General features: G+C 40.5%; 3 protein-coding genes across 22 annotated transcripts in view; 2 read left to right on the top strand and 1 right to left on the bottom strand.

The window, feature by feature from the left end:
- Positions 1–26,951, bottom strand: part of caska (calcium/calmodulin-dependent serine protein kinase a) — a 161,575-nt gene that overhangs the window by 57,184 nt on the left and 77,440 nt on the right. For all 20 annotated transcript variants that reach the window (XM_082509342.1, XM_082509331.1, XM_082509346.1 and 17 more), the window contains exon 5: positions 26,823–26,895. In XM_082509342.1, the coding sequence (XP_082365468.1) occupies positions 26,823–26,895 (73 nt within the window). The remainder of the gene's footprint in view (positions 1–26,822; positions 26,896–26,951) is intronic.
- gpr34b (G protein-coupled receptor 34b) lies at positions 718–3,255 on the top strand. Its single transcript, XM_082508999.1, has 3 exons — positions 718–1,101; positions 1,486–2,035; positions 2,128–3,255. The coding sequence occupies exons 2-3, from the start codon at positions 1,515–1,517 to the stop codon at positions 2,687–2,689; spliced, it is 1,083 nt and encodes a 360-aa protein (XP_082365125.1). The 5' UTR covers positions 718–1,101; positions 1,486–1,514; the 3' UTR covers positions 2,690–3,255.
- On the top strand, positions 4,515–8,217 carry LOC309691333 (putative G-protein coupled receptor 82). Its single transcript, XM_082508947.1, has 4 exons — positions 4,515–4,692; positions 5,861–6,684; positions 6,816–6,950; positions 7,041–8,217. The coding sequence occupies exons 2-4, from the start codon at positions 5,866–5,868 to the stop codon at positions 7,281–7,283; spliced, it is 1,197 nt and encodes a 398-aa protein (XP_082365073.1). The 5' UTR covers positions 4,515–4,692; positions 5,861–5,865; the 3' UTR covers positions 7,284–8,217.

The raw sequence follows: 26,951 nt of genomic DNA, 5'->3' as shown, positions 1-26,951 counted from the left end.
CATTAAACGAGCCAGACACACCCCAAACCACCACCCACCACGGCCACACACAAATAACTGAGAGTGTGGGAAGATCAGAGTAGGAAGTTTGCTGTAGTGTCTTTATACGACTCCAGTTATTTTAAATACAACGTTGACTTTTGCTTTTTTTGATCATGCTGTCGTCACACGCCATGAAAACACAGATCGCTATTTTCTTCCCAAAGCATCAAGTAATGCAACCACAACATTTCAGTCGAGCAGTTTTGCACATGGCAACACCTATTTAGATTCACATTTCATTTCATTAACATTTGTGGTCATCTGCAGCATCCTTTCTATGATATAGTGTTACTTTGTGGTTTAATGTGGACTGATACGGATCTGAAAAACAGCAGACAGAAACAGTTTTACCGTGCGGTAGCTGTTGAACGGAGTATTAAAATTTCTGCTTTTGCTCAGACCTTTCTAAATTCTTTCTAAAAATCTTACGTGAGGACATTAAATACCATTTTGAAAAGGGGGGGGGGGGGATTACCACAGTAGCCAGAGTCCAAGGTGGAAAGCATACTGTACACAAGTGAAGCATGCCCTGTGAGTATTTCCCCTCATATGTATAATCAGAAGGCCTCTCTCTCTCTCTGCTTCTGTATGGTGCTCGGAAGAAAAGAGGGGGGCTGACCACAGTATGAAATTTCCTCTGTGCAACATTACCGCATTCTGCACTTCAGCATTTCTGACTGCACAGCTGTGGACAGGCGCTTATCTTGAAAGTGAGATAGGACAGTTAGGGAAGCCAAAAAGAAAAAACTGAAGCTGAGTCTACACAGTACTATTCTGTGACGATGATAGTATTTGCTCAACGCGAGTTGGACTACAGGAGAAAATCGAACATGAGATGACACAAGGAACTATTTCCATTTTTTCAGAGCGGCAAATTTGGATTTTTCCTGCATGTTCAACTTACAGGGATATCCTGGAGTACCTTAGAGGAAGACAAAAAGACTGCAAAACCTGTAAGTGTGTATGTGTGTGAGGTTGGAACTGATCCTCACCGTTCACACAGCCCTTTACACAAAGAAAGGAACGCATACTTCTTTTTTAATGAACTCCAGTAACTAGGTGAGTGTTTTGAAAAGTTCCTTTCTTTTTCTTTTTTTTTTTCACACTGTGTGCAACACAATCGCGCTGAGCTGTGAGTTGAGTAAGCAGTTTCCTTTTACTGCTATTTCATTTACTGATCTTTTGATATACTTCTCTTGAAGTAAACTGACTGAGCACATACACATCATTTTAAAACTGCTTGGCTGCGGTAATGTGCAAAAGATACCAAAGAAATCTTGAACAGGTTATTCACATGTTTCTAGGGCTTTCCAGTTCCTGAGGTTATGATGGTAAGATTGTGTTTTGCAGGGCAGATTAATGCTCACACCCACAAACCTGTACGTATGAAAGCCCTTTCCCAAAATGCAAATTATTCCATGTGTGCCCCTCATCTGTTTGCAGGACTGTCAATCCCCTGAAAAAAAGACACCATGGCAAAAAACTTCTCCTGTAAGAACCAAACAACAAACTTAACCCTTGACCCGTGTGGAGATGACGGCACACTGCAGGTCCTGCTGGCAGTGAGCTACTCTATAATCTTCATCCTGGGTCTAGTCGGGAACCTGGTGGCTCTGTGGGTTTTCTTCTGCGTCCACTCCAAGAAGAACTCTGTTCGAGTGTTTCTCATTAACATTGCATTGGCAGACCTGCTGCTGGTGGTCTGTCTGCCATTCAGGATACTCTATCACAGCCAAGGTGACAAATGGAATCTGGATCCCACCGTGTGTAATGTAGTGGGACACCTCTTCTACATGAACATGTACATTAGCATCACTCTGTTAGGGCTGATCAGTGTGGATCGCTACTTTAAGATCCACCAAAGTGTAGGAATGCAGCGCAAACTCTGCTCCACAAAGCTCAGCTTCGCCCTGTGTGCCATCGTCTGGATTGTGTCCACTTGTATCATTTCAGTGATGGTGTCATCAACGAATGACTCTCCACATGTGAGCAGGTTGGTAAAACCTTTAAATCTTCTTTTTTTTTTACCTTACTGCAGATCTGCAGTGGCCAACTTGTGTGACAAAATGTATTTCCTGTGTCCAGGTGTTTCCACTACAAGAAGCTGGATAATACAAAGTGGAAGGCTTACATCAACATGTGTTTGGTGGTTCTTTTTTGGTTAGTCTTCATCTCTCTCATGATGTCCTACGGGAAGATCGCACTCAAGCTGCTGAGGACATCACAAGCAAATCCAGATCTGCCCAACTCCACTCGCTACACTCGAACGGCCAAGAAGTCCTTCTTCATCCTCTTTCTCTTCTGCATCTGTTTTGTGCCCTATCACGTGGTCAGAGTGTTTTACATAAAAACGCAGATCACAGACACTTCGTGTTTCTGGATGTGTGTCGCTGACAAAACCAACGAGGTGGCTCTGCTGTTTTCTGCCCTCAACAGCTGCCTGGACCCTGTCATGTACTTCCTGTTATCCTCTTCAGTGAGGAAGGAGGTGCTGCGCTTGGTGAACAACATGATCTGCTTAAGAGATGTTACAGGCATCAGTGGGAGCAGCTCCACTGCTGAGATGGATAGTAGAAATGTAAGGACTGACAGAGAACACCCAAACACCAGTCTAATTAGTAATACAAAGATAGAAAGCGGTTTATAAATCCCCACACAGCAGAGCGATAACTCTACTGACGTAAACGTAAATATGACAGAAGCCAGCAGAAGAAGAGGAGCGTGACAGGGCAGCTGCTGCTCTTGCCTGTGCGCCTTTACTTGGTGCTTACCTAAGAAAAACCTTTGAACTAAGGCTTATTTTGAAAAGGTTTAGGACAACTTCGCATTATTTTATGCAGAGGAAAAGTACTGGCTCTGTTACACTGTAGGGCCTATGATTAGTCCTGTGATTAAACATTTGTGTCATGATGGGAGTGGGCTCTTTCCACTGAGCCTCAATATATAAGACTTGGAACGACAGAGGAATATCTATCTGCACCAGAAACTTGGACACGCAGTGACAAGGAACACTGAAGCTGGTGGTCCCGCAAGTTACTGTGGGTTTTGTTTTCTGTAACAAACCCAGTCTGTAACTGGGTTTGTAGATGTGTCGTCTTCGATGGTAAAGAATCCCCCAAGATTCCTGAGACCCACCTCTGGAAACTTTTTTCATGTAAATCCGTCCTTAATGTTACGAGTAATCCTGCAAATTAAAAAATATGTCCTTTCTTATTATAGAGAAATTTGAATGTACTTGTGTGCCATGAGACATTTTGAGATTTCATCATCAGCATCGTTTTGATGTTTGAATCCAAATAGTTTCAAAGATGGAGGGCAAAGTAGTAGGGCAACCCCTCACCACACACACACACACACACACACACACACACACACACACACACACAGAGCTAGGGGTGTTTGACTTTGCCAGATGTGACAGTAAAAAAGCAAAAATAAAAATACTTAAGTCCATCAAAGGCAGGACCACTTGGACTTTAATGCTTTTTTTTTGCATAAGCTGATGTTTTCATACTACACCGCTCGAGTGAAACTGTGAACTTAATCGGGGACTGAGCATTTCCTTTCACACCCATATGCTGCATTAATCTAGTATAAGCACTGATAAACGAGAGACACAAACCACAATTACACACATAGAAACATGACAACAAGTCAATACTCTTCCCCTCACAGCATTTATCAAAACATTTGTCACATACTGTTTAAATATAAACGTGTGTGTGACCCTGCAGATGGCCATATGTCACTAACAAAACACGCTGAAGACAAAGTGAAGGAAAGGTGATGGGAACTTTGCAGATTTGATCAAAGCCTGAACTTTATGATATTTATAACAGCATTAGAAAAAAAAACCAGGGAAACGCCTACTGAGGTGAAAGCATGGGGCTTCACTGTTAAATACCACTTCTCACAGGGCAAAATGCCTTTTACGTATTAAGAAAAGCTCTGACATTTACAGAAGTCTGTTTTCAAAGTTTGTTCTGGATCTTGGTGTGATTTATTTCATAAAGCTTATGTTAATGTGCCAAATTGTGCTTTTCGAAATAAAGTAGGATATAAATAGTCCTGTGCTAATCAATGTTTATCATGCAGTGTGTCCCTTATTATGGAAGGGAAGTGTGTGTAGGAACCAAACAACTCTTTCTGCTTCTCATCTAGAACAACAGCGCCACCCCAAGGCAGAAAAGGGACAGTGTTTAGACATTTTTGCAACCCAAGCCAAACATTGTGTGCAGAAAAGATGAACGGATGAGTAAATAAGCAGAAAGATGGAAACTAATTTGAATGAGAGAAATTATTTATTTTTATTTAAAAGTGAATATCAAATTGAATCACTGATTTGAACGCTTAACATGCAACACACAACTGCTCCTTATTTTCAAGTCATACACAGCATACCCTGAAACCAAATGAGGAAGCCTGCTAGACAAAACATAGTATTCTAGTTACGAAAATACCACACCCCACCGACAACTTGCCATTTACAATAAAGCGCCACTTCGACAAGGAAGACACTGCAGAGAAGCAGCGTGTCATGCCTGCTGTTAAAACCACCGTTTCTACTCTACCCTCAGAATACTTCACATGGGGCAGTGTCATCTGATGCCTGCAGCCTTTTATTGAAACATCTCAGAGGACCTGTTATTGGTATGTATCATGAAGCCAAACGCATCTCTGAGCAATGTTGTGTTAGTCAAGTGCACTTAATTTGTTAAATGTTACATTTTATCACTTTGAAAGAAAGAAAGAAAGTATTGCTGACAATTTTGTTGCTTTTCCAACAACTTGTACTGAGAAGTGCTGGACATTCAAGTTAAGACTGGAGAGCATCATCATCATCTCCTCACCGATCAAATGTTAAACCTACAGGAAACTGTCATCTCTGTGACCTACTTCTTTAAATACTTTATGGTGTTTTACACAGGAGCATATCAGTTTCTCCAGTCATCCCTGTAAAACATGCATTAAAATGTGTCTATTTTACAAGCCTGACACTTCGGTATTGCCCATTCTCTAAGCATACAACTCTGATATAAGACGACAAATTTAGTTAGACTGCTTGCAAAGCTCAGGTTAACCCTTTAAAGCCTGAACTGTAAAATAATTGATGGAAAATTCAAAGTTTTTGTTTTTGAAAATGGAGTGTTTGTTTAACCTCCTGACAATTAAAAAAAATGTTATTCAAAATTAATTTTGCATGTTTTAGTTTTAATTTATATAATATTTGCTACATCTACGCACAGCAGAACTGTAGAAGAGTAAGTTAAACTATGCAACTAAAGAAAGTACATGTTGGTTTGAGGAGTTCTGCACCCACAGACACCAGTGCACTGACAAGCCATGCACATAACACATAAGAGGTTAGCTTCTCACCCAGAAAAAAAAAACTAAAACAATAACATGCTAGCCTGCAGTGGGTTACTAAGATATCATGAACTGTCATGATCCCACACCTCTCACACTCGGACACATGCTGTGCCTGAGTTATGCTCTCAGCTGGAAACCTTAAACTCTTTTTAACCCTGTGCTGCAGCCTTCAGAGCGGTTCGGGCTGTGCCCACCGTACGTTCAGTTGCACGTCAGGTTACGGTGTACGGTTAAAGAAGGGTTTCTGGTCAAGTCTATATTTACAACATCTGACTATCTGAGCTGCTGATTTTGGAGCTTTGTCACTGAATAGACTCAAAGTTCCTCATAGACATTCTGAATTAATGGTCAAGTCTGATTTTGCTAAAAAATAAGTAAATAAAAATGTTTTGACAGTTCAGGAAGCCTTGATGTCAACAAGATTTAAAAGCCAGCTTCTGTGTTCTAGATCAAATGGAGGGCACGTTTCCATCAGAAAACACTTCGTCCACCACCTGTAACTTCTCCCTCTGCCCGACTGCTGCAACGTTATATTTCCTTCCCTCCGTCTATGCGCTCCTCTTCCTCACCGCCCTCCCAGGGAATGCACTCGCTCTCTGGGTGTTCCTGCGGTGCATCTCCAGCTTCTCCCCCATCCACATGTATCTGTGCCACCTGAGTATATCCAATGTGTTGTTGTCCATCACCACGCCCTTCCTCGCAGCCTACTATGCCGAAGGCTTGGTCTGGGGTCTGAATGATGTCCTGTGTCAGCTCGTCCTGCACGGCATTACCCCGGTGCTCCACGTTAACATCTATATAAGCTTAATGATGCTCACTTGGGTGGCCCTCAGCCGCTTTGCGTCCCTAATCCAGAACACCCACGCCTCGAGGCCCAGCGCCTGCACCACCCTGCTGCCACACACCTTCTTCGCTAGCCTCAAAAAAGTGTCCTTCGCCAACGTCGTGTGCATCACTGTGTGGCTAATGTCAGTGGGGAGCATAGTGCCAGTGACTGCTTATTACGCAGTGCACGAGGCTATGAACCAAACCACCAAAAGTGACAAATCAGGACGTGGGAAGGTGTGCTACAGCCCTGCTGTGGAACTCGGAGGCAGTCTGTCTCAAACTGCCACTGTGGTCATTACAGCCTTCTTCTTTGTTATGTACCTGCTGGTGCTGCTGTCCTACGTCACGGTGCTGAGGCATATCCGGCGCTCACGTCGCAACACACCAGTCACAACCTCCCAGAGACTGCTGAGCAGGGTGTTCCGAAACATTGTGGTCATCCAGGTGGCTATGAGTAATTTTATACTTTAAAATAATGTTATTGTTTAGTCACTTAATTCCCTCCTCTTGAGCCAAATAAATTTCCAATATACTTCACATATTTCATTAAATTTTAAAAAACCAACTCCACACAGGTCATTCTTTCTGTTTGCCTGCTGCCGCACCATATCTTCAAACCCATCTTCTTTTCTATGGTCCATGAAACTCCCCTTCAATGTTCCCCCACCAAAGAAACTTCCAGCTGCCACCCATTCTCCGGCATTATCGAGGTGACTGCTTTTCATATACAGATTGAAAGTAAAAATGTCCCACAGTATGTGGAAATCTGACATGATGATGGTTTTCTTGTCCCTCTCTAGCTGAAGAACTGCCTGTTTCTTCTTGCTGCACTGAGAAGCTCAACTGACCCCATCATGTACTTTGTGCTGGACAGGACATTCCGCAATGAAACCCTCAACATTTTAAGGTGGAACCAGAAAAACTCCACAACACTGCAGGTGTTCTGCTCAGGTACAGGAAGTGCCATTCCGAAGTCCGAACATCAGAAGGAGGAAACCGCAGTTTGTGGCACTGTGGAGTGCAGTCATGCAAGTGTTATATAGTTAATAATACTCATCTTTTGACTGCATGGGAAAGCAAACGTACTCAAGTTTCTACTTACAAAGCAGCTCATGAAAAAACTCGAGCAGTGAGTAGGAGAAAGGTAGTGGCACAACACTTCCCTTTTCACAAGTCTGTATCATTACTACAACTCAAAGCAAGAAGTTCTTGGTCAGTTTGAGTAACACGGTCAGTTTCAACCAAATACACCAGGACTGCATTCACAGTCTAAATTTCTCTCTCGTGCAGCTTTAATCCAAGTTTTCATTTAAATGATGTCCTCGTTATGTCTGAGAGTATCTTATTACTTCACAAAGAAATCAGCATATCAGACACGCGCTGACCAAACGTTAACAGTTAAAGCTCAATGTCCTCTGTGCAGTGATCTTTTAATATCAGCACTCGCCACTGGCCACACGTGCTCTGTCCTGCTGTGCTTCAGCCATTGCTCGGCTGTGAGACTGCAGGACTGCACTAAGATAACAGAGCACCAAGAACATGTCAGACTGTCAGTCCCTGAAAACTTAAAATGTAGAAATGTTTTTTAAAAAGTTAAGACTTTAAAAGAACTGCACGCATACACACACGCATTAGTTGAACCTGAGGAATAAACTAAAGAAATTCCAAATTTCATTTTCCTGTATTATCAGGTTGGACCACCTGTGACAATGGAGCAGCCTAAAGTAGCTTTCAGTTGAATATGGATACTTTGGTTGTGGTGTTACTGTTGTTTGTGAAGCTCTGTGAATTACACTCCTTTGCTTTGTGATATCCTTACTTGTGTTTATTTGAAATGAAGTCTCAGTATATTGAAGTTAAAGTACTCTGTGCCTCCAGCTGCATTCTTTCCCTCCCTCTCTCTCTGTAACCGCTTCTACACATTCACACTCTGGTCCTACTTACATTTCGCTACTGTTGCAAAGTTATTTTTATATCATGCAATAAATATGTGTATGTCCTGTATCACTTTGTGCTCTGTCTGTTTCTATATACTCACAGCATTTTCTCAGTCCCATTCAACATACCACACAATCACACAGTGCTTATATTTATAGCTAACGTTCACACACTCACTCAGATAAATACATTAGGGGTAAAATATGTGTTTCTTGGAGGAAGCCCCACGCTCGCTCAATCCTTAAGTGAAACCTACACTGGGACGGCATGTGTCGCCACATGGGGATCAAACCACCGACCTTGCAGTTGGTAGACAATAGTGTAGGTTTCACTTGAGGACTGAGCGAGCGTGGGACTTCCTCCGAGAAATTTTTAATTGTCTGACACTTCTATCTCTGCATCCTGGTAAAACTGCTACCGTCTTCTATATCAGTGTACGGTGGAACTGCATTGATTGCGACATAAAAAAGAAAAAGTCACCAGGCAACAGTTCGGTATGCGCAGCGAGGCTCTGACAATTCAGTGTTAATTCAGTTTCGGGAAAACTTTGATGTCTTGTGTTTAGGGAAGTTGCTTTTTTAAATATGCATTTAAGGTAACAACAAATAGATTTGTGCTTGTCTGCCCCTGGAGTTTACCAGCCCAGGTGCATCTAAGCAAGATTTCTGCTCAAACATTCTGGACGTTTAAATCTTTGTGTTTTAGAGGACCATTAGGAATTATGGTTTTCTCAACTTATTGAGGCTGGCTGCAAAAAAAGAAGGCAAGAAACATCTAAGATTAGTCAGTCAAGCGCTTAGAAACAACACTTCTAAACCCGAAGTGCAGCTTAGTTTTTGAATTCTTGACAAACACCTCTGACTGTTCTACAGTCATGAAAACAATTTTTTTTTTAAAAAAAAAAAGAAAAGGAAAATCCATAAGAGAAATACTGCAGCTAAAAGTAGGTTTTTACTTTTGAATCAACTCCTTATTTTTCTGTTGTTGCTACTATTTCTATATCTGAGATTCATCTCAAACCTTAAAGCTCCTACCCACAGTTGTATTGCTTTGTCCTTTTGGAGGTCTCTGCTGTATTCCTCTCCACGCATTTCATTTGTCTGCTCTGTTATCTATTCTGATGTTTCAGGTTTCTTTAACTTTGACATCAATAACTGTTTACATTATGTAAATACAGCACTTTTGCTATTTGCCATTTACCTATTTCTGTTTGATACCACAAACTTTGGAATTGATCTAATACTAAGTAAAGCTTATATAGGGGAGAGCAGCGTGTCATGACTTATGATAATAATTTGCTAATTCTGAACACATTTTAATGATCACTGTGATTTTCACTTTCCATAAAAATTAACTAATAATAATTAGTTAATACAGCAAAACCCACCGTTAAGCTTTTCATGTATTGTGAAAAAGGCTTTTTTGGAGACCTGGAATGTAAATGTGCCCGTCTCTAAAGCACAGGCCAGGTCAGCTTCTGCTGTTTAAATGTGCTACTGACTATAAATAAAACAGACTTAACAGTCAAAACAGAAAGACTCAGATATTTTTCGTAGTTTATTTTTGAGGTATATTAAATAATAAAAAATGTATATGATAAATCAAATAAAGGTTTTAAAGGTAGTACAGTAGATAGTATTTCATTGCAACAAAGAAATATCCTTTCAGGTGTAAACTGAAAGTACAAGTCATTACAAATACAAATTACTTAATAGTGGTAAAATGGTAAAATCACTCTTCTCTCTTTCTGATTCACATGCTGTGACGTGACATCATGGTGTTGCACTCGTGCATGCATGAAAATGTCTGTAGTGAGGTCCTCATGTGCAACAACAAGCGATCAGTGTTTGATGCCTGTGTGTGAAAAGTCTTTTTCAGTATTTGTGTGTCCATTGATTCTGAGGGTTTAGACTGTGCACTATTGTTTGTGCTGATGTTGTGTGAGAGTGTGTTGAGGGAGTTTTCAAGAAGACAATGTTCTGTGAAGTGTGGCTCCTGCAGATGTGTATCCCCTGGCCCCCAGGGGCCGCAGTAGCTATTCAGACTGAAGCAGGCAGCAGAGAGTATCAGATACCCTCCAGTGTGCTCTCCCCCAAATACTCACAGACAGACAGGCACAGGCCAGAGGAAAAAAATAAATAAGTAAATAAATCAACGCCAAAGAAACATAGCCAGGAGAGAAGGAATTCACAGTGAGTCGGGGGTGGTTGGAAGAAGAGGAAAATAACAAGTGGAGATGTGCTAAGCTCAGCTGCAGGCCATTTTTGGAGCTTTTTGCTAGCCGGAAAATAAGTGAAGGTTTTCATGTAACTGGTGACTACACCTGCTGAGATATCGCTTTTGAATTGTTAAATACTTTCTTCTACTTTATAGCTGGACACCTCACACATCTTATTTAAGCTTGCAAAGGCAAGGGCTCCTTGACACATGAGTGCTAACTGGGGTCTTTCACATCTCTAAAACTCTATAAGGGGAAACAGACAGAGAAGTAGCAGAAAACAAAAGCAAAACAACCCAGTGTGGTTTAAATATAGCATGAACAGGAATTCTTGTTCTTGTTAGGTTAAAAGTGTTGTGTTGAGGAAGGCCTTCACACTGCAAAAATTCAAAATCTTAACATTTCAGTGAGATAGATGAACTTTTAGGACAGTGCATCTTGGATCTGGAGAATTTTCACTTGCTCAATTGGCAGATTTTTCTTTCACTTATTTCAAGCAAAAATATCTTTTAGTAAGTGAAAAAAATGTGCCAATGGAACAAATGAAAATTCTCCATATCCAAGATGCACTGTCTAAAACAAGTTCAAACATCTCACTGAAATGTTACTCTGTAGCTGATTGTGTCTTATTTTAAGTGTCATAAGATTTTTTTGGACTAGAAATTAGACAAATGTACTTGGTAAGATTTTGAATTTTTGCCATGCATAAAAGATGCACTCAGCCCGTTACTAACAGTACCACCCAGCCTTACATATTCCTGTTTTGTCGCTCATACTTGGGACATTCACAACATTGAATTTTAAGAGATTTCCCATTTCAATTACCTTTAAGGCACACACACTAACATTAGCCGTTTAACTAGTAGCAATTACATGATAGCCACATTAGCTGTAGTGGCTCGCAGACTATAGTTAGGAAAAAATGAGCAATTATTGCAGGCTATATGGGACAGAAGTCGTATGGCTGACGTGTAAACTTGTAAACTTTAGCCAACCTCTGTAATAAAACACATTCCATGATGACATAACATGATGGTCAGGACTTGTGGTCTGGTGTAATATTATGGCTGGAGGTTATTTTCGTTTTCCTGTGTATTCGTTTGTGTTTGTTATCAATTAACAGTTGAAATATATTAGCAAGAAGGGGAGCTGAAATAAATGAAGTCACACTTACTTACCCCCATTAACCCGTGGCAGCCCACTGATTGCCAATGTTATTCACATCACTCTCCCAATCATTCAGCTTCATTAGAAACGCCAGAGGTTTGCATTAGGGAGTATCAACAAAAGACCTCTGCGTGTTTTGCATCTGTATACACTTTCTGTTTACACAAGGGTGTGTGCATTGTTTGTGGGTCTCCTCAGACATTGTATTATTTCCTGTGGTTTTCCTCTGCTGCTGCTGAGGACTGTGACTGTGGTTTCTTATGCCTTTTGTGGGGCTCATGCAACATGCACTCGGACACAAAAGTGCATTACTGCCAGCAGCTTCAGGAGGTGTTCTGCTGCTAATGTCTGAAAAGTTGCGAGCTGTAGTAAAGATTGCAGGGGTTTGTTTTATTTAGGGGTTTTTTTTGCAAGTCTTTAGGTTTTCGAATGCGCACCTCATACAGGAATTGCATGAAACAGTCAAAGTTCAAATGAAGCAGCTCCTATGTACTGCCATTAATACAACACCTGATGTTCCTTATATTTTAATCAGCTGTAAGGCTTAACATAAGGTGAACTTTGCAAACTAGCAGCAACCTGCAATCGTTTTATTGTCGCACTAATTTTTAATTTCTGCTGTTACTCAATTTGTGTCTATACATGTGAGAGGACGAAGGGACAGGGGAAAGAGAAAAATATTTTATTCCTGGTTGACTACACAATCTTGGACTGATTCCCACTTTGTTGAAGTTGAAGGAAACCAGCGTTGTTTTTATACATATATATGGACTGGTTGATTTAACTGATCTCCCAGCACGTTTCACGGGGGTAGGGGAAACTAAAGTCATCTCCGTTTAGATTAGACAAACAAACAAATGTAGCTGCAAATTCATAAGAAAACCTGACAAGCACTGGGCTACTCAGAGGTGTTATTTTGCCATCATACACAGACACATTAAAAGCAGCAGTGCACGTCCCATGCATATTACTGTGCACGTTTGTGCTCAACTGTGAAACTGCAATGACTGAGTTTCATGGTCGACACCTCAAGGCCCATTGAAAGCCATTAACAAAGCCATTCACTCCACCCATCAACACACAAACAGCACTAACGACGCTGCTAATAGTCCTCCAAGTGTACCACGAAGAGGTCCGAGAGGAGAACGACCGTTTTACCTTGTAAAAACAGCTGACATTCATTTCCCCACTGACAAGCAGTCAGTGGGGAAATGAGTCTCCTATCAATCACACTTCCCCATTCATATGTAGAAAGTGGTATTTGCTTCAAAGCCACCCCAAATAAAGCCGAGAATAGGGTCTAACATGTAAGCACAGTGACAGACAGATATCTGTATCACCTCAGTCTGTCGTCCAGTAAACAGGCTGAAACTAGCAACCAGTAAGCTGAGATATTTACAAAACTGTGCGTCACTGACATTTTAAGATGTTTAAATGTAATAATCAGAATCAGAATAATAAAACATTTAAAGTATTAGTGATTGCCTTGAATATATAAATGGTACGATGCCATAGCAGGAAATACAAACCTGTCCTTTGAAAAGTAGCAGCCATCGCTGCCTCTAGTTTTGCTGCATTAAGAGTCGAGGTGCAAATGACCAGAAAACCCCAATAAACAATATATATCATCAGATTATCACAATAAGGGCTGGGCCATATCATACCGTTCATGGTAATACTGGTATAATGTTGGGCAATGATAAGAAAATGAAATATCACGATAGAATATGGGTAAAACATGCATGCGCAGTGTTTTTGTTTTCATACGCACATGGAGGAAAAAGCATGGCGGCAACAGAGAATGAGAAGGGCGAAAGTGGATCGTTGAATGAAAAAGATGAACCAGAATTGGTTTTTAAAAATGCTGCAACTTCAGTGGTGTGGAACTGGTTTAGCTTTCGTCCCTCAGATACAGAACAAAGCACTATTTTTGGTAGCGCATGCTAGCGGGCCATCGTTATTAACGTGTTTTTTGGAAAATAGCACACTTAAAATCAATCCTTTGATTTTTCTGAAAATCGACAGTGCCCCTTATAATCCAGTGTGCCTTATGTTTGAATTCTGGTTGTGTTTACTGACCTCGAAACTAATTTATGTGGAACAAGGCGCTCGAAAATCTGTCAAATGTTTTAGTACGACTTTGCTAAGCTACAAAGCTGCACCGCTTGATGGACTGTTGGAGCATTACGGCTATCGTAGGCAGGAGCCTCGCGGAGTGATACGTACTGTGCTTCAACGTAATATTACCGTATTCTGTGTGTATAACCTTTTTTTAAGTTTGTGGATATTATACGTGGTTATGCTGAGGATATCGTTATCACAAATTTTCAAATGTATATCGTGATAAATATTTTTGGTCATATCGCCCTGCTCTAATCACAATACTTCATTCACAATCAGTGTATCCAGTGTTTGACACACTTCAGTTGAGCTGATTTAATAGAAGTTTGCTCACCTAAAGCTATCTTAGCATTGTGGTGTTTGTGCTGTTGTTTATAGTATTCCCAGAATATTTTATTTACTTAATAAAATATCGCTATTCGGTGTCTCCGTGCAGCACCATACTTTATCACTTTTTACCAGAGCTTCAGTAAAAACAGCTTTAATGTGGGTCTAGCGATATTACACATGCTTTTGTCAGATGTGTGTTGCCGACTACGTACTAAACAGTTGACTGAATGACTACATTTAATCTAATGGATAGAGTTACATGCAGATAATAGCGCAGCAACATTTAAAGACACATTCACTGTTCCTATATTTTGTATTCTGAACAGACTCATCTTTACTTTCAAGATTGTCCAACATGCTGCTTTCTTTCTGCAGATATTACCCACAGGTATACATTCGAGACTTACAACACAGTAAGAAAAACTGACCTATCACAGACCACCAGAAGCTCAACAAGGGACAAGCACAAACAGAGTCTGACCGAGCACAAATTTAACTAGAAGGCTTGAAGCGTGAAGTTTGTGCAATGTTTTCTTGCAGACACACAATGTTATATGCAAGACATGGACACTATAAAATTTACAGAGGGAACACTTCCTGTTCCTTACATTCAGAAGATCTGACTGCAGATCTCACCTTAGCGCACCTGGAGAATGAAGAAATACTATTGCTGCAAACGAAGGTATAGGTCTGTGTCGGCACCACACTCTCTTTCCTCAGGTTTACATCAAAGTGTTGCTGTGTTTATGGTTTCCTCAGACGGCTCAACACAGAGCCCGGATATGCTTTGCAGATTCAACATTCAGCATGACTTTACTTCAGAACAGCTGGCTGTATAGCACAGACACCAGATATATGAACAGTCCCACAACACAAAAGTTCACCTTCAATCTTGTGCTGGCTTCTCTCTTCATCTCTCAACTTCTGCTTTCAAAGCTGACGCAGATAAACTCATCCTGCCTTGCTGTTTGCGGTGCATTTGCATGCACACAATCTGTAGCAGTGAGAGAGGCCAAAGACAAACACACAGATCCACAAAAATAGACATACAAGCGCGCTTGTGCTGCTGTCACTGGTGGAGGTCTGTGGTGAAGCAAGTGGGAAGATGAATACACAGCCATCATGGTGATTTATGAACAAGAGGATTGCGATGAATTCAGTGACTTTTATGCATGGAAAGCTGTGGCACGTTCACACTGTTCCATATTCAACAAGCACAGTTTTGTTGCCGAAGCTCTGCATGTGTATGCTCTATTTTGTTTGTGTCCCCTGTAAAGGGCATACGTCTCAGCAGTACATCTAATGAGCTGGAGACAGGGGCTCAGAGTCACTGTTAGATACTGATAACAGAAGTATCTAACAGTGGGACAATGTCAAAGCTGCATTTTTACCTCACTGTTCTAACACAAGGTGCCTTTTTAATATTTACTATTCATTTACTAACCATAAAGGAGTGTGGCTGGCAAGCTTCCCTCATGATCCCAGCAGTCCACTAAGCTTGACTTAATAAAACTAAATCATCAGACTGACTAACAGGTTTGGTCTGAGTTAACTCCCTCACCAGACCAAGCATAGAGGTTTAGCCATATGCTGTAAGTTATGTAATGTATCTCTGTAACTCTGATGAAAACAGCCTCAGGGAGTTAACTGAACTGTGAGGAAGTTCTAGGAATTAAAAAAAGAACCAGGCAAATGTGATAACTTGATATAAATTTACCAATTTAGCTGCTAACTCAACACTTATATTCAATAAGATAAGCAAGTTAAATCACTTGCAGGTTTGAGTCAGTTTATCGTGATTTTCTCGCTGGTATAGCTTGGAGCGTGGATAAGAGTCTGGCCTGTTCCAAAAATAGCCCGGCTCTAATGACAGTTGCATTATGCTAGAATTTTTTTTCAGTGACAGGATTAAAAACTTCTCAAACGTTCTCTAAACAGATTTAATAAAGGTAAAAGGTCAACACTTTTAGGGCCCCTCTAAATTCTAAGACTTAAGGGTCCAAGACTAAAATGAGGACAATTTCATACATTCGTGTCTGAGTCATAACACCGCTCAGAACTATAACAGTCTATTTCGTTACCGTATGGATTTTGGACTGCTTCGTTGCAGGGCTCAACTTTAGATGTCCAGCTGGTCCTTGGTTTCAAGTGTCAAGAGTTTCAAGAGTTATTATAGTTTAATATTTTATAATTCGTTTTTATTTTTATTTCATTTTTGACTTTTAACTGTAAATTCAGTTTAGCTTCAGTTAGTGTCCAGAGTGAGCTTTCTTGTTTCAGTTTAGTTTTATTAGATTTAGTGTTAATTTTTTATTAATTATTAATTTATTAATTATTTTATGGAGGGGACATGTCAGATTCAAAGATTTAAGAAAATCAGTAAAAATATTACAATAAAACACATGAATAATGTTTTGAAAGCAGTTGCAGTCTTGTTGACATCCAGAGTCTGAATAAACATGTCCATCAATGCCTCGTCGGGCAGTTTTTTTTTTGGTACCAAACAAGCCCATGTATTTTAGTTCACATGTAAGATTTCTGTATAAGTATCGTTAGTAATCATGTGACCATTAGCTGTTGGCTCACTGTGTATAGACACTGCTGTTGCTCCTGGGACCCATTGAAACTGCAGCTTCTGTCAGTTACAGCAGTTTCTTTCACATACATATCGGATCATCAACGACAGTGATGCCTAGTCAAGGGTCAGTCGTTGATTGAAGTTGATTGGGGCTTTTTGAGCTCTTTGTCTGGCAGTTAAAACAACCCAGACATCATTAACATTTCAGTGCCTTTCTGCCTGCACCTGGTGGGCGTGCCATTTTAACACCTCCCCTTGTCATCCACGTTAAGGACCACAATTTACACACTACATGATTGACTACTTTTCTGCTGAACAGAGATTGTAAATGAACTCCTATTGGTTAGGTCAAGTATGGGGTATTTCAGAAGTTTACTGGAACCCACCCAGTTGAACTATATAAATGAGAGCAGATAAGCTCCTGTTATTTACCAAGCTGCCGATCGCAACATACTGTACTACAGCAGACATGGCACAAATCAGCAAGGAGGAATCCCAGGAGACTCATCTCATGAGGGCAATGAGACAAGTACACGATTTCAAGCAATATCTCGCCAGCCTGGGCATTAAAGTTTCAGTGAGAACTGCAAGGGTTCACTACAAGGAGAGACAACCCTGCCGCGAAAGTCGGTAAGTAATCAAAGGACTGGATTACTGAATGGTAGCCTGCAGAAAATAACTTTTGCTTTTCTGTTTGTCTAATGTTTTCTTGTTTCTTATTAATATTTTACAGCAATATCTTGGCTGCCATTGATGAGATAACAAAAAGCAATGACAAGATGACTGCGCAAGACATTCAGCTAAAAATTGAGGAAGATCTGGGAGTTTCACTGAGCCTCTCCAGTGTACGCCACGCTCGACGACTCCTTGGGAGAAAAACTCCCTTCTCCCAAATGACGGAAGAGATCAACAATGACCCAAGATTACAACGAGTTCTCCAGAGGATCGAGTCTGGGGAGATTTGGGATGATAGCACAGAAGTTCCACAGCAAGACGATCGACCACAGCCGGGACGTGTCATCAAACTTCACATCTGGGGGATGATTTCACAGCATGATGCATGTCCTAAAACCATCTTACATGAAATCCTGGACAAACGCCGCTCTCAGAAACCCAACCAAGTTGCTGCTGCACGGCTGGGCCTTGACGAGGGCTTCTTTGAGGAGATGGATCTAAACCCCACTGCTGCTGCAGAGCCGTCAGCTTTGAAGCACATCAAGCTTGTTGTAATTGCAGTTGCGAAGGACAACTGAGAGCAGAGTGGAAAATTAGTTTCCACCAATTCCTATTTAGATGTACAATGTTCCCCTTCTATATACAGTGTGATATTGTTTTTGTTTTACTGTTGTGTAATGAAACTAAATCTGAAATCGACTGAAATTTAAAACATTGTGCAGAACACTGAACTTAAAATTGAAGAAGATTTCACCGAGTCTGTCCAGCACACATCATGCTGCCGTCTACTTGGCAGGAAGACCCCCGTCTCCGAATTGGTGGAAGAGATCAGCAAGGTTACAACAAGACGCGCGACCATATCTGGGGGATGATTTTACAACACGATGCACGTCCTGAAGCCATCTCAAAGTTATCCTGTACACCTGCTGTCTTCCTAAATCTGTGAAAAAATGTTGGTGCTGCACAGCTGGGCTTGAATGATGGCTCCTTTTTGCTGCAGAGTAATCAACTCTAAAGCACATTAAGTCTGTTGTAATTGCAGTTGTGAAGGGCAACTGAGGGGAGAGGAAATTAATTTTCCATTAATGTTCCCCCTCTATATGTATAGTGTGATATTGTGCTAGCTTTAGTATTGTGTAATCAAAGTATTTCAAAATCTGAAATGCATCCGTTTTGAAATCTGACAAATAAAACTTTATAAAGACAAACTGATTTTTGCTTTGTCTGTTCCACAATAATGACTTGACTAGTTTAGTCCACGGGTTTTGCTCTTTCAATCCAGGGATTAATAATCTGGCTAATTTTAGATTCAAATATTAACAGATGTTCCATTTAAAACAGCGATGACTAAATATAGTTTTAGTGCAGGGGAACTAGCTGACAACCTGGCAACAGCTGCCTAAAGCAAAGTGAAGCTGACATTAGGAATTACCCAACAGAACGCCACGTGAAACGCCACACATCATCACAGCAGTGCTCATTTTAAGCTCTCGTAGTAGAGGATGTTTATTTTTATGTCTATTATGTAATGCAGCAACACGACTGGAGAAAATTGACTTTTTCATGTATAGGTGAACATTTTCTGGTTGTCTATACAAATACCAGCATTTAACCCAACAAGTGACTATTTAGGAAGCATGTAAACCAGGTTTTGTTCAGAGCTACAGTTCACAGGCTTCCCATTAAATGCATTAAATTGTGATCAGAATTACTGTTTGGAGTAGCAGCTGTGAGGCTGTTCTCACTGAAAGCATGTCTGCTCAAATTTGTGTATCAGAGGCAGATTTCTAGAGAACTAAACTCATTAGTCACATGAAAGTAAAGATAATTAATGCAATTAAATAACATTACGTGCGTGTATTTTTAGTTTTTTGTTGTTGTTTTTTAGCTCGGAGGCACTGGTGACAACAACTGCATCAATTCATTAAAAAAAGAAAAAACAATCTGTCAAACTTGAGAAAAAGCTCCAGTCTGACCTCATCACAGTCGAAGGCAAAAACGAGACATTACAGCTGGGAAATTTGAATCTTAAAGGGGCTGTAACTCAGTCATCAACCATCCCATAGTTACTGCATCACATAACAAACTAGTTATTTGTAATTCATGTGTCACATTTAAAAGTCAACTACAACTCAGTAAAATCACCAAGTTTATTGATCACTAGTAACTGCAGTTAATTTGTTTCTGTGTTGATAACTTGATCATAGCAAGTCTGTGCTGATGCAGCTGATTACAAGTCAACATCCTGCAGTTAAATAGATGGAGCCATTTTAGAGTGATGAGCTAGACTTGTCTATTTTAATCAGATGTCTGTGGTGGCTGCGACCTCCTCGTGTTGGTTTTGAGACATACAGTTTTGTTATTCACACATTAATACCAAAACAAACTATGAGACAAAAAAGTGGTAAATCCTGACAAATGACAAGCTGGAGGTAACATTTAACACTCTTAAATAAAAATAAAGGACCAATGTGATCAATGACTTTTATCTGACTGGTTAGTATTGACGTGGATTTGATTGTTAAGCTTTATTTGTAAACTGTTAAGCTACAGCAGCATGCATGCATGTTTAATATATACCTGAACTCTCAACTTATCTTTCAGTTCCAGGAAATTCTCCGCCTTTACTGTGAGACATTTTACATGAGACTACAAATAGGTGAAACAACAAGCAGGAGGAAGTGAGTTCCATTTGTTGTTTCAGTTTGAGCGGTCTGGGTCACTGTGTTACATTTAAACAGCGTTATACAGATATACACATTATACAAGGCCAAAAAATAACAAGCCTTGAATTTAAATGCGTCCGCAGACAAACATGCTGATCACCAGCACAGTGTCGGTAACACCTACTCTGTACTCTCCATACGAGAAAACTTGTTGACACAGAGGCTGCGATACACATACCAACATGGTATTTAGCCAAGTTTTTACCACAGAAATGAAGTGCAGTAATTAAAACTTTTTAAGATGCTGCACATCAGATGGAAAATTATCAACAACAACAACAACAACGACAAAAGTGAAATTAAAAGCTAACTCTGACATCTGAAACATCATGGCAGGATCTGAGCAACCATTTTTATGCTCCTCAGATTAAATGCTCAATGATGTCGATGAGTAATAATGTAAATATAAAATGAAAAGGACTTTGACAGGATTTTGGATAATAATGGGGTTCATTGAACTCCAGAAATAAAACAGTCAGTAGAATATATAACTACTCTGTCACAAATACAACCAGATCACAGAGAAGGACATAAAAGTAGTAGGGGGGTAGTTGTAGCTCAACTGGAAGGTTGGTGGTTTGATTCCATGCCAAATATGCTAACCCCAAGTTGCTCTCCTATGCACTGGATGTGTGTGGATGTTAGACAGAAAGTACTATGTACTTATGTTGGTGTGAATGGCTGAATAAGGGATATTGTATAAAGTGCTCAGGTAGAGTAGTAGTAGTAGTAGTAACCACTCTATTTAGCATTATAAAATACAGTTTTTAGGCAATGATTTCACTCTGTTCTAAATTGCTGAAATGTGTGGACAGTATATAAAAAAGGCTGTAATTCAGTGAATGGCACTGAAACACATACTATCACTGCAAACAGGCAGCTTTATCATCTCGTTATGCCCCTCCAAACTCACAGGCTGGTATCGCTCACATCAAGACAATAAGACTAAGCCGGTGATTCAGCAGGGATCCATGTAGGGGCGCCGCAGAGTGAAGACAGAGATATGACTATATAGACTATGATGACTAATACCAAGGCACAATGCTGAAGAGAGAGATAGTAATACAACAGCTGGGAGCTGACTGTGACAAAATATGCATATGGGCCTTGTCCAACTCAGTAAAGTACTTATATTAAAGTGTTCTAATTAAGCTCTGTGAATATCTCGTAAAAGCATTAACCTCACTAACTGCAGAGGGGATTTTAGTGCTTTTACACTAAAGAAAAATGTGAAGCAGGGTATGTGAATGCAAAACAGTTTTTCTTTTCTTTTTTCCCTAAGCTAGCTCTACTTGTCATAAAAGCTGGCTGACACAATAGCTACTTACTGCTTGCAGCACACACAAATACCAAAGACTGACGTGCAATCAAACAACTGACACACTGACGCAAGCGATTACATTGACCTTTTCACACAGGCACGCACATAATCAAATAGCTGCAGACGGTGTTAGAGAGATACTGACGGGAAACGTAAGAGAAGGCATTACATATCAATCCCACGGCAGTAGCATGAAGAATTCTCATATCACGACATCTAGATTTACCACTGCACAAACTATAGAGGAGCTGCCAGTCCACTGTTTACTGCCATGTATCACACAGCAGGCTGGAGCCAGAGCTTCGTTAGGAACACTCAGCACTACGAGTTGCTTCACTTTGTATACATGACATCTGATTAAAGCGTTTTATATCCCACACCAAGTCTGACTGTGATCCCGGTGGAGGAGCCTTGATGCTGATTTGTCCTCATCTAGCAGCGTGATGACATCTAAAGTACATGATCAGTTTCCCTTACTGTAGTCACAGTATAGTTACAGTTGTGTCATTACTTGTGCTACAAGGTTCCTCAGTTATCTGCACAATAAGTGGGAGAGAGAGAAAAAAAATCATGCATGCCTTTTCCACGCTGTGCACATGTAACGTAGTCAGCTGATTTCAGTTTGTGTTCAGGGAGGAGGAAAATAGTGAAGCAATGAAAAACTGAGAATGCGACAGTAAGTGCAGACTATGTCCAGGCCAGAAACAACTGCTGATAATACATCAGCCTGTTGCAAGCAACTGCACAGACAGCTAACGCAAAGCTAGCAGTAAACAACCCAGAGTGATGTTAAAAGTATGACCCCCACGGCCAGCAGTAAGAGCCTCTTTACGATAGGGAGTGTGTCAGAGAGTGCAGCCAAAGGGGCATACTGGTCACTGCATGTCGGGACATGTTACAGAATAACTCAACCCTCATGTAACTAATTGAAACAGTAATAGCATTAGCTTTCTCTGCTTAAGCACATTAAGAGTCACTGAATCAGTGTGACACTGGTCCAACCACACCCACTAGCAACTCTATTGTTTCTCATTTCCACACAACGACAGGGAACTGAGAGAGTACAGAAGACTACTTTAGATGAATGATACACTGATCTACTTTCGATCACACATTCCTCACTCATTCATCACTCATGTCAGACCAGTTCTACATAGTCTGACGTGAGCGAAAAAAGCAGCAGCACAAATGATCCACAGAGTTTCCCTTCATAGCTTGTTATGTCAGCTTTAGCCGCAGTGTTTCGAGAGAAGCCCTGCTGACATTCTTTTCCATTACAGCCTCACGCAGAAGAGCTGTACTGCTGTGGACCTGCTTGGTACCAGAGCCAACAACAGCCAACCAATCTCCTCCCCTCTGTGTCTTCTGCAGTGAAAAACATGTCCATTTGTTACTCAAATTCTTTCAACCCTAAATATGTACTCAAGGACTACGGTTTTTCAAACATTAGTTCTAACTGAACTTTAATTTTTTCGATTTAAAACATATTGGAAACTGTGTCAAGTGACTGGCTAATACAAATCAAACCTTTACTCCTGTTGTTGCTTCATATTTAACAGCTCTACACTGTTGAACTGCCCCAATGATTCGAATGTGGGGGGGGGGAATAATAGTGGAAGTGCACTGTGGTAAACTGGTGCAACCCCATCCCCAAAAAACTGGGATGCTTTGGAAAATATAACAACCCAAAATGTACTTGAAAGCAATACAAGGACAACGTATCAAACGTTTAAAACGTGAAAAATGTTTCCTTATTTCCAATTTGATACCAGCATTCACTGGGAGAGGGGTACGACTGCTTGTGCACTACTGATAAAACAAATAGTGGAAAATCTCACAATCGGTTCATCAACGCAAACAAACAAAAAAAAAACTTGAGGATTTCATCATCTCCGGTATATAACATCAATGAAATATTAAGAAAACCCAAACTCTGTAATGAAGGCTGTGAAACACTTGATCGACTGTGGCCTATAGCATTGACCGAAAACAATTCCAACCTTAAAATTACACCATGTGCTCAAAAACTCACCGTCATTGAACGTCACTTAATGCATCCATGACTGCAAGGTAAAAGTAGACTGGATAAATCAGAGCCAGAAACACATCTTCTGTGGGCCTGAGTTTATTTAAGATAACTAAGCAAAGTGAAAAACTGTCCGTGACGATAACCAATACATTTTTTTTTTTTAAAGATTCCTTTTAGAAATCATAGCTGTTCTCTGTGGGCTTACACCAGCATCTGCGAATGTACCAGGGGAAGGTGAATTTACTTCTGAATGGTATACGTAGGTTTTGCAGACCTATATGTTCCCACCCAAACACCTTTCAGGCGAGACATTAATTATTTTAGCCAGACAATGCTAAACCACATTCTGCATGAACCCCAACAACATGGCTCTGTCATAGAAGAGATTCTAAAGTGGCCGTCTGCACATTCAGATCCATTTAAATTTTGGTGCATTACGAAATGAAAAACCTGAAAAAGGAGAACTTGTGTCATTAAGCTTCTGAACTCCTTTACTGAGCAAAAATGGACAAACATTTAAGTCAATTCCATTTTATTAATATAGCGCCAAATCACATCAAGCGTCACCTCAAGGCCCTTTACATTGTAAGGTAAAGACCCTACAATAATATATAATAACAGAGAAAACCCCAACAATTATATGACCGCTTATGAGCAAACGTTTGGTGACAGTGGGGAAGAAAAACCCTTTTTTTTAACAGGAAGAAATCTCCAGCAGGACCAGGTCAGGAGTGGCCATCTGCCGCAACTGGTTGGAGAGAACAAAGGAAGACAGGATAAAGCGTGTCTCTTAGCTTTCAAAACTCGAGCAAATGGCTCGTCCGGTCTGAAATGGTTACAGAGCTTGTTGATAGGTAGTAGGAAACAAGCAGCTAGCCAAACGCTGTCAAAACAGCATACTTAACCAGAATGCCAATAATGCTGCGGCTGACCCAGATTATGACCCACCACGACTTACAGGTTAATGAACTGTGTGAAGTAGGGCTGGGCGATATATCGAGTTTTTTAAAAATATCGATATATTTTCATACGAGATATAAAATGTGACAATATCGTTTATATCGATATAGTCTATGTTACGTTATGATTATACTTGTGGAGCCGCAGGTTTGCCTCTTTCGTCCACTTTTGTCTCTACGCAACGTTACTCGGCCTCGCCTCTCCTTCACTGAACACAACTCCGCCTCCCCCATAGCTTCACCTGCAGGCAATGACAAGATGAAAGCGGAAAATCTCCATTAGCGAGTTACCGTGCGTGGGGCTGGACGGCGTCAACGTGTTAGCGAGCTAACCGCGCTAACGACATGCAGCCCGGAGGGGCTGCACGGCCTAAAATCCTTTCATTTTCTCAAAAATCGACAATGCGCCTTATGTATGAATTCTGGTTGTGCTTACTGACCGCGAACCGATTTTATGTGGTACACAGCGCTCAGCAATCTGTCAAAAAATGTTTTAATATGACTTTGCTAAGCTACGGAGCTGCACCGCTTGATGGATTGTCGGAGGATTACAGCTACCGGGGAGGAGCCTCGCGGAGTGATACGTACTGTGTGTGTATAAGGACCACAAATGGCACCTGTTCAGAGACGTGGTGCAGCTGTGAAATCTGTCTCTTTGTTATTATGCTCAGCGTCTATTAGTTTACATTTTCACTGCACAATTGTGAGCTTTTTGTTATGCACAAAAACAACATTGTTTTCTTTTATTTATGGACCATGATTATTTAATAAATGCTGATAATTTATTTTTGAGTAATTTCTTCATGTACATCTACGCTGTATATAAATAAAAATGCCGGTGTGACATCTGGGACACAGTGTGACTAAGAACTCTCTTTTTGTTCTTAACTTATGGCTTTAAAAAAAAAAAATCGAGATATATATCTTATATCGCCATCCAGCTAAAAAATATCGAGATATGAATTTTGGGTCATATCGCCCAGCCCTAGTGTGAAGTACAAAAAAGAATGCGAAACTTTGCTTGTCATTGTGAAAATGAAAGTGTATTGAGAAGTTGACATGGGTGACAAACAGTCAAATCCAGGACGAAACTAATGTCATTCACCACCAGTCGAAAGTGTTTTCACTCAGAAGTATAAAAACTATGTGGTGAGTAGTAAATACGGTCACCAAAAGGTTGAATATATGTGAACGTACAAAAAGTAAAACAACAAATGTGACCTTAAGCAAAAATTGGGTGAAGACCCACCATGTAGTTACTGTGTATGTGTTTCACGTACACAACCTGACCAACACTGTAGGAGGATTAAGGTTGGGCGATATTTAAAAATTTTCCAACCGGCATTTGTCAGTCCAGTAAATGACGACAGGCGATATAAACTGATTTGCACATTTAGAATTTATACGTTTTGTTTGGAGGGAATATTTTACCTTCTTTTCTTGTTTGTTTCAGTATTAATATAGCTACTTTTTGGATTATTCATTTATTTATTTGAGATGCGCACAAAAGACTTAACTTTACGTCAGAGATTTTTTTTTATTTTATGTTTGCTGGAAGAGACATTTTGATTTTTACCTTTTTGTTTAATTTTGTATTTGTTGTTTGGTCGAGTGTGTGAGACAGATAAACACTGAAACGGCCTGTGAAAAAGAAGCCAGTTACTCTTTGTTTCCCTCGCCACCATTGTGGGTTTTTTAAATTTAAATAAAATGTTTTAAAGCAGCGCTATTATTTTTTCCGTTGACTGCTTCTCTTAGCTTCAACCAACATTATTAGCAAACTTACTTATGGGCAAAAAAAATAAATCGGTCACACGTTTAACAGTTGATGTTGCACCATTCCCATTTATAGAAAATGTTTGCTTTTGCCTCCGCGCTGCAAGGATTCAATAAACTTGGGGAGGTCAAGAATTTTGTCAACTGTACAACCACCCAACCTACCCAATTGTTTTGCGTGGCCAACAATCCAAAAAGTATTTAGCGGGGCAATCGTGGCTCAAGAGTTGGCAGTTCGTCTTGTAATCGGAAGGTTGCCGGTTCGGTCGTTGTGTCCTTGGGCAAGAAACTTCACCCGTTCACTTCACTTGTTGTTTACTGGTGGTGTTCAGAGGGCCCAGTGGCGCCAGTGTCTGGCAACCTCGCCTCTGTCAGTGCGCCCCAGGCAGCTGTGGCTACAATGTAGCTGCCATCACCAGTATGTGAATGGGTGGATGACTGAATGTAGTGTAAAGTGCTTTGGGGTCCTTAGGGACTAAGTAAAGCACTATACAAATACAGGCCATTTAAGCTGGATTGGAAATTTAAGACAAGCCAATCCAGAGCCACAACAATTCTAATTTAGCAAACAGCAAAACTGGACAAAACTAGATAAAAGTCTAATCACTTAGTATGCATCACCAAAATGCAGGAAAATGTAATAACATAAACTGCATTTAAACACACGTGACAACAGAAACAACTGAACTTTCAAATGTGGGCTGCTGCACTTCGTAGTTGGACACCTAAGCAGATGAAAAATACCTTGACATCTCGGTGGATGACATTGTTGTCGTGGCAGTAGCGTAGCGCCTCGAGGATCTGTCTCATGTAGTGACTAAGCGGGGGGGGGGGGGGGGGGGGAGAGAGAGAGAAAAAAAGTGCAAGGTCATT

The sequence above is a fragment of the Aulonocara stuartgranti genome (assembly GCF_965226115.1).
Source record: "Aulonocara stuartgranti genome assembly, chromosome: 16".
NCBI lineage: Eukaryota > Metazoa > Chordata > Actinopteri > Cichliformes > Cichlidae > Aulonocara > Aulonocara stuartgranti.
The sequence above is the reverse complement of the archived record's forward strand: the minus strand, read 5'-3'. Positions and strand labels throughout refer to the sequence as shown.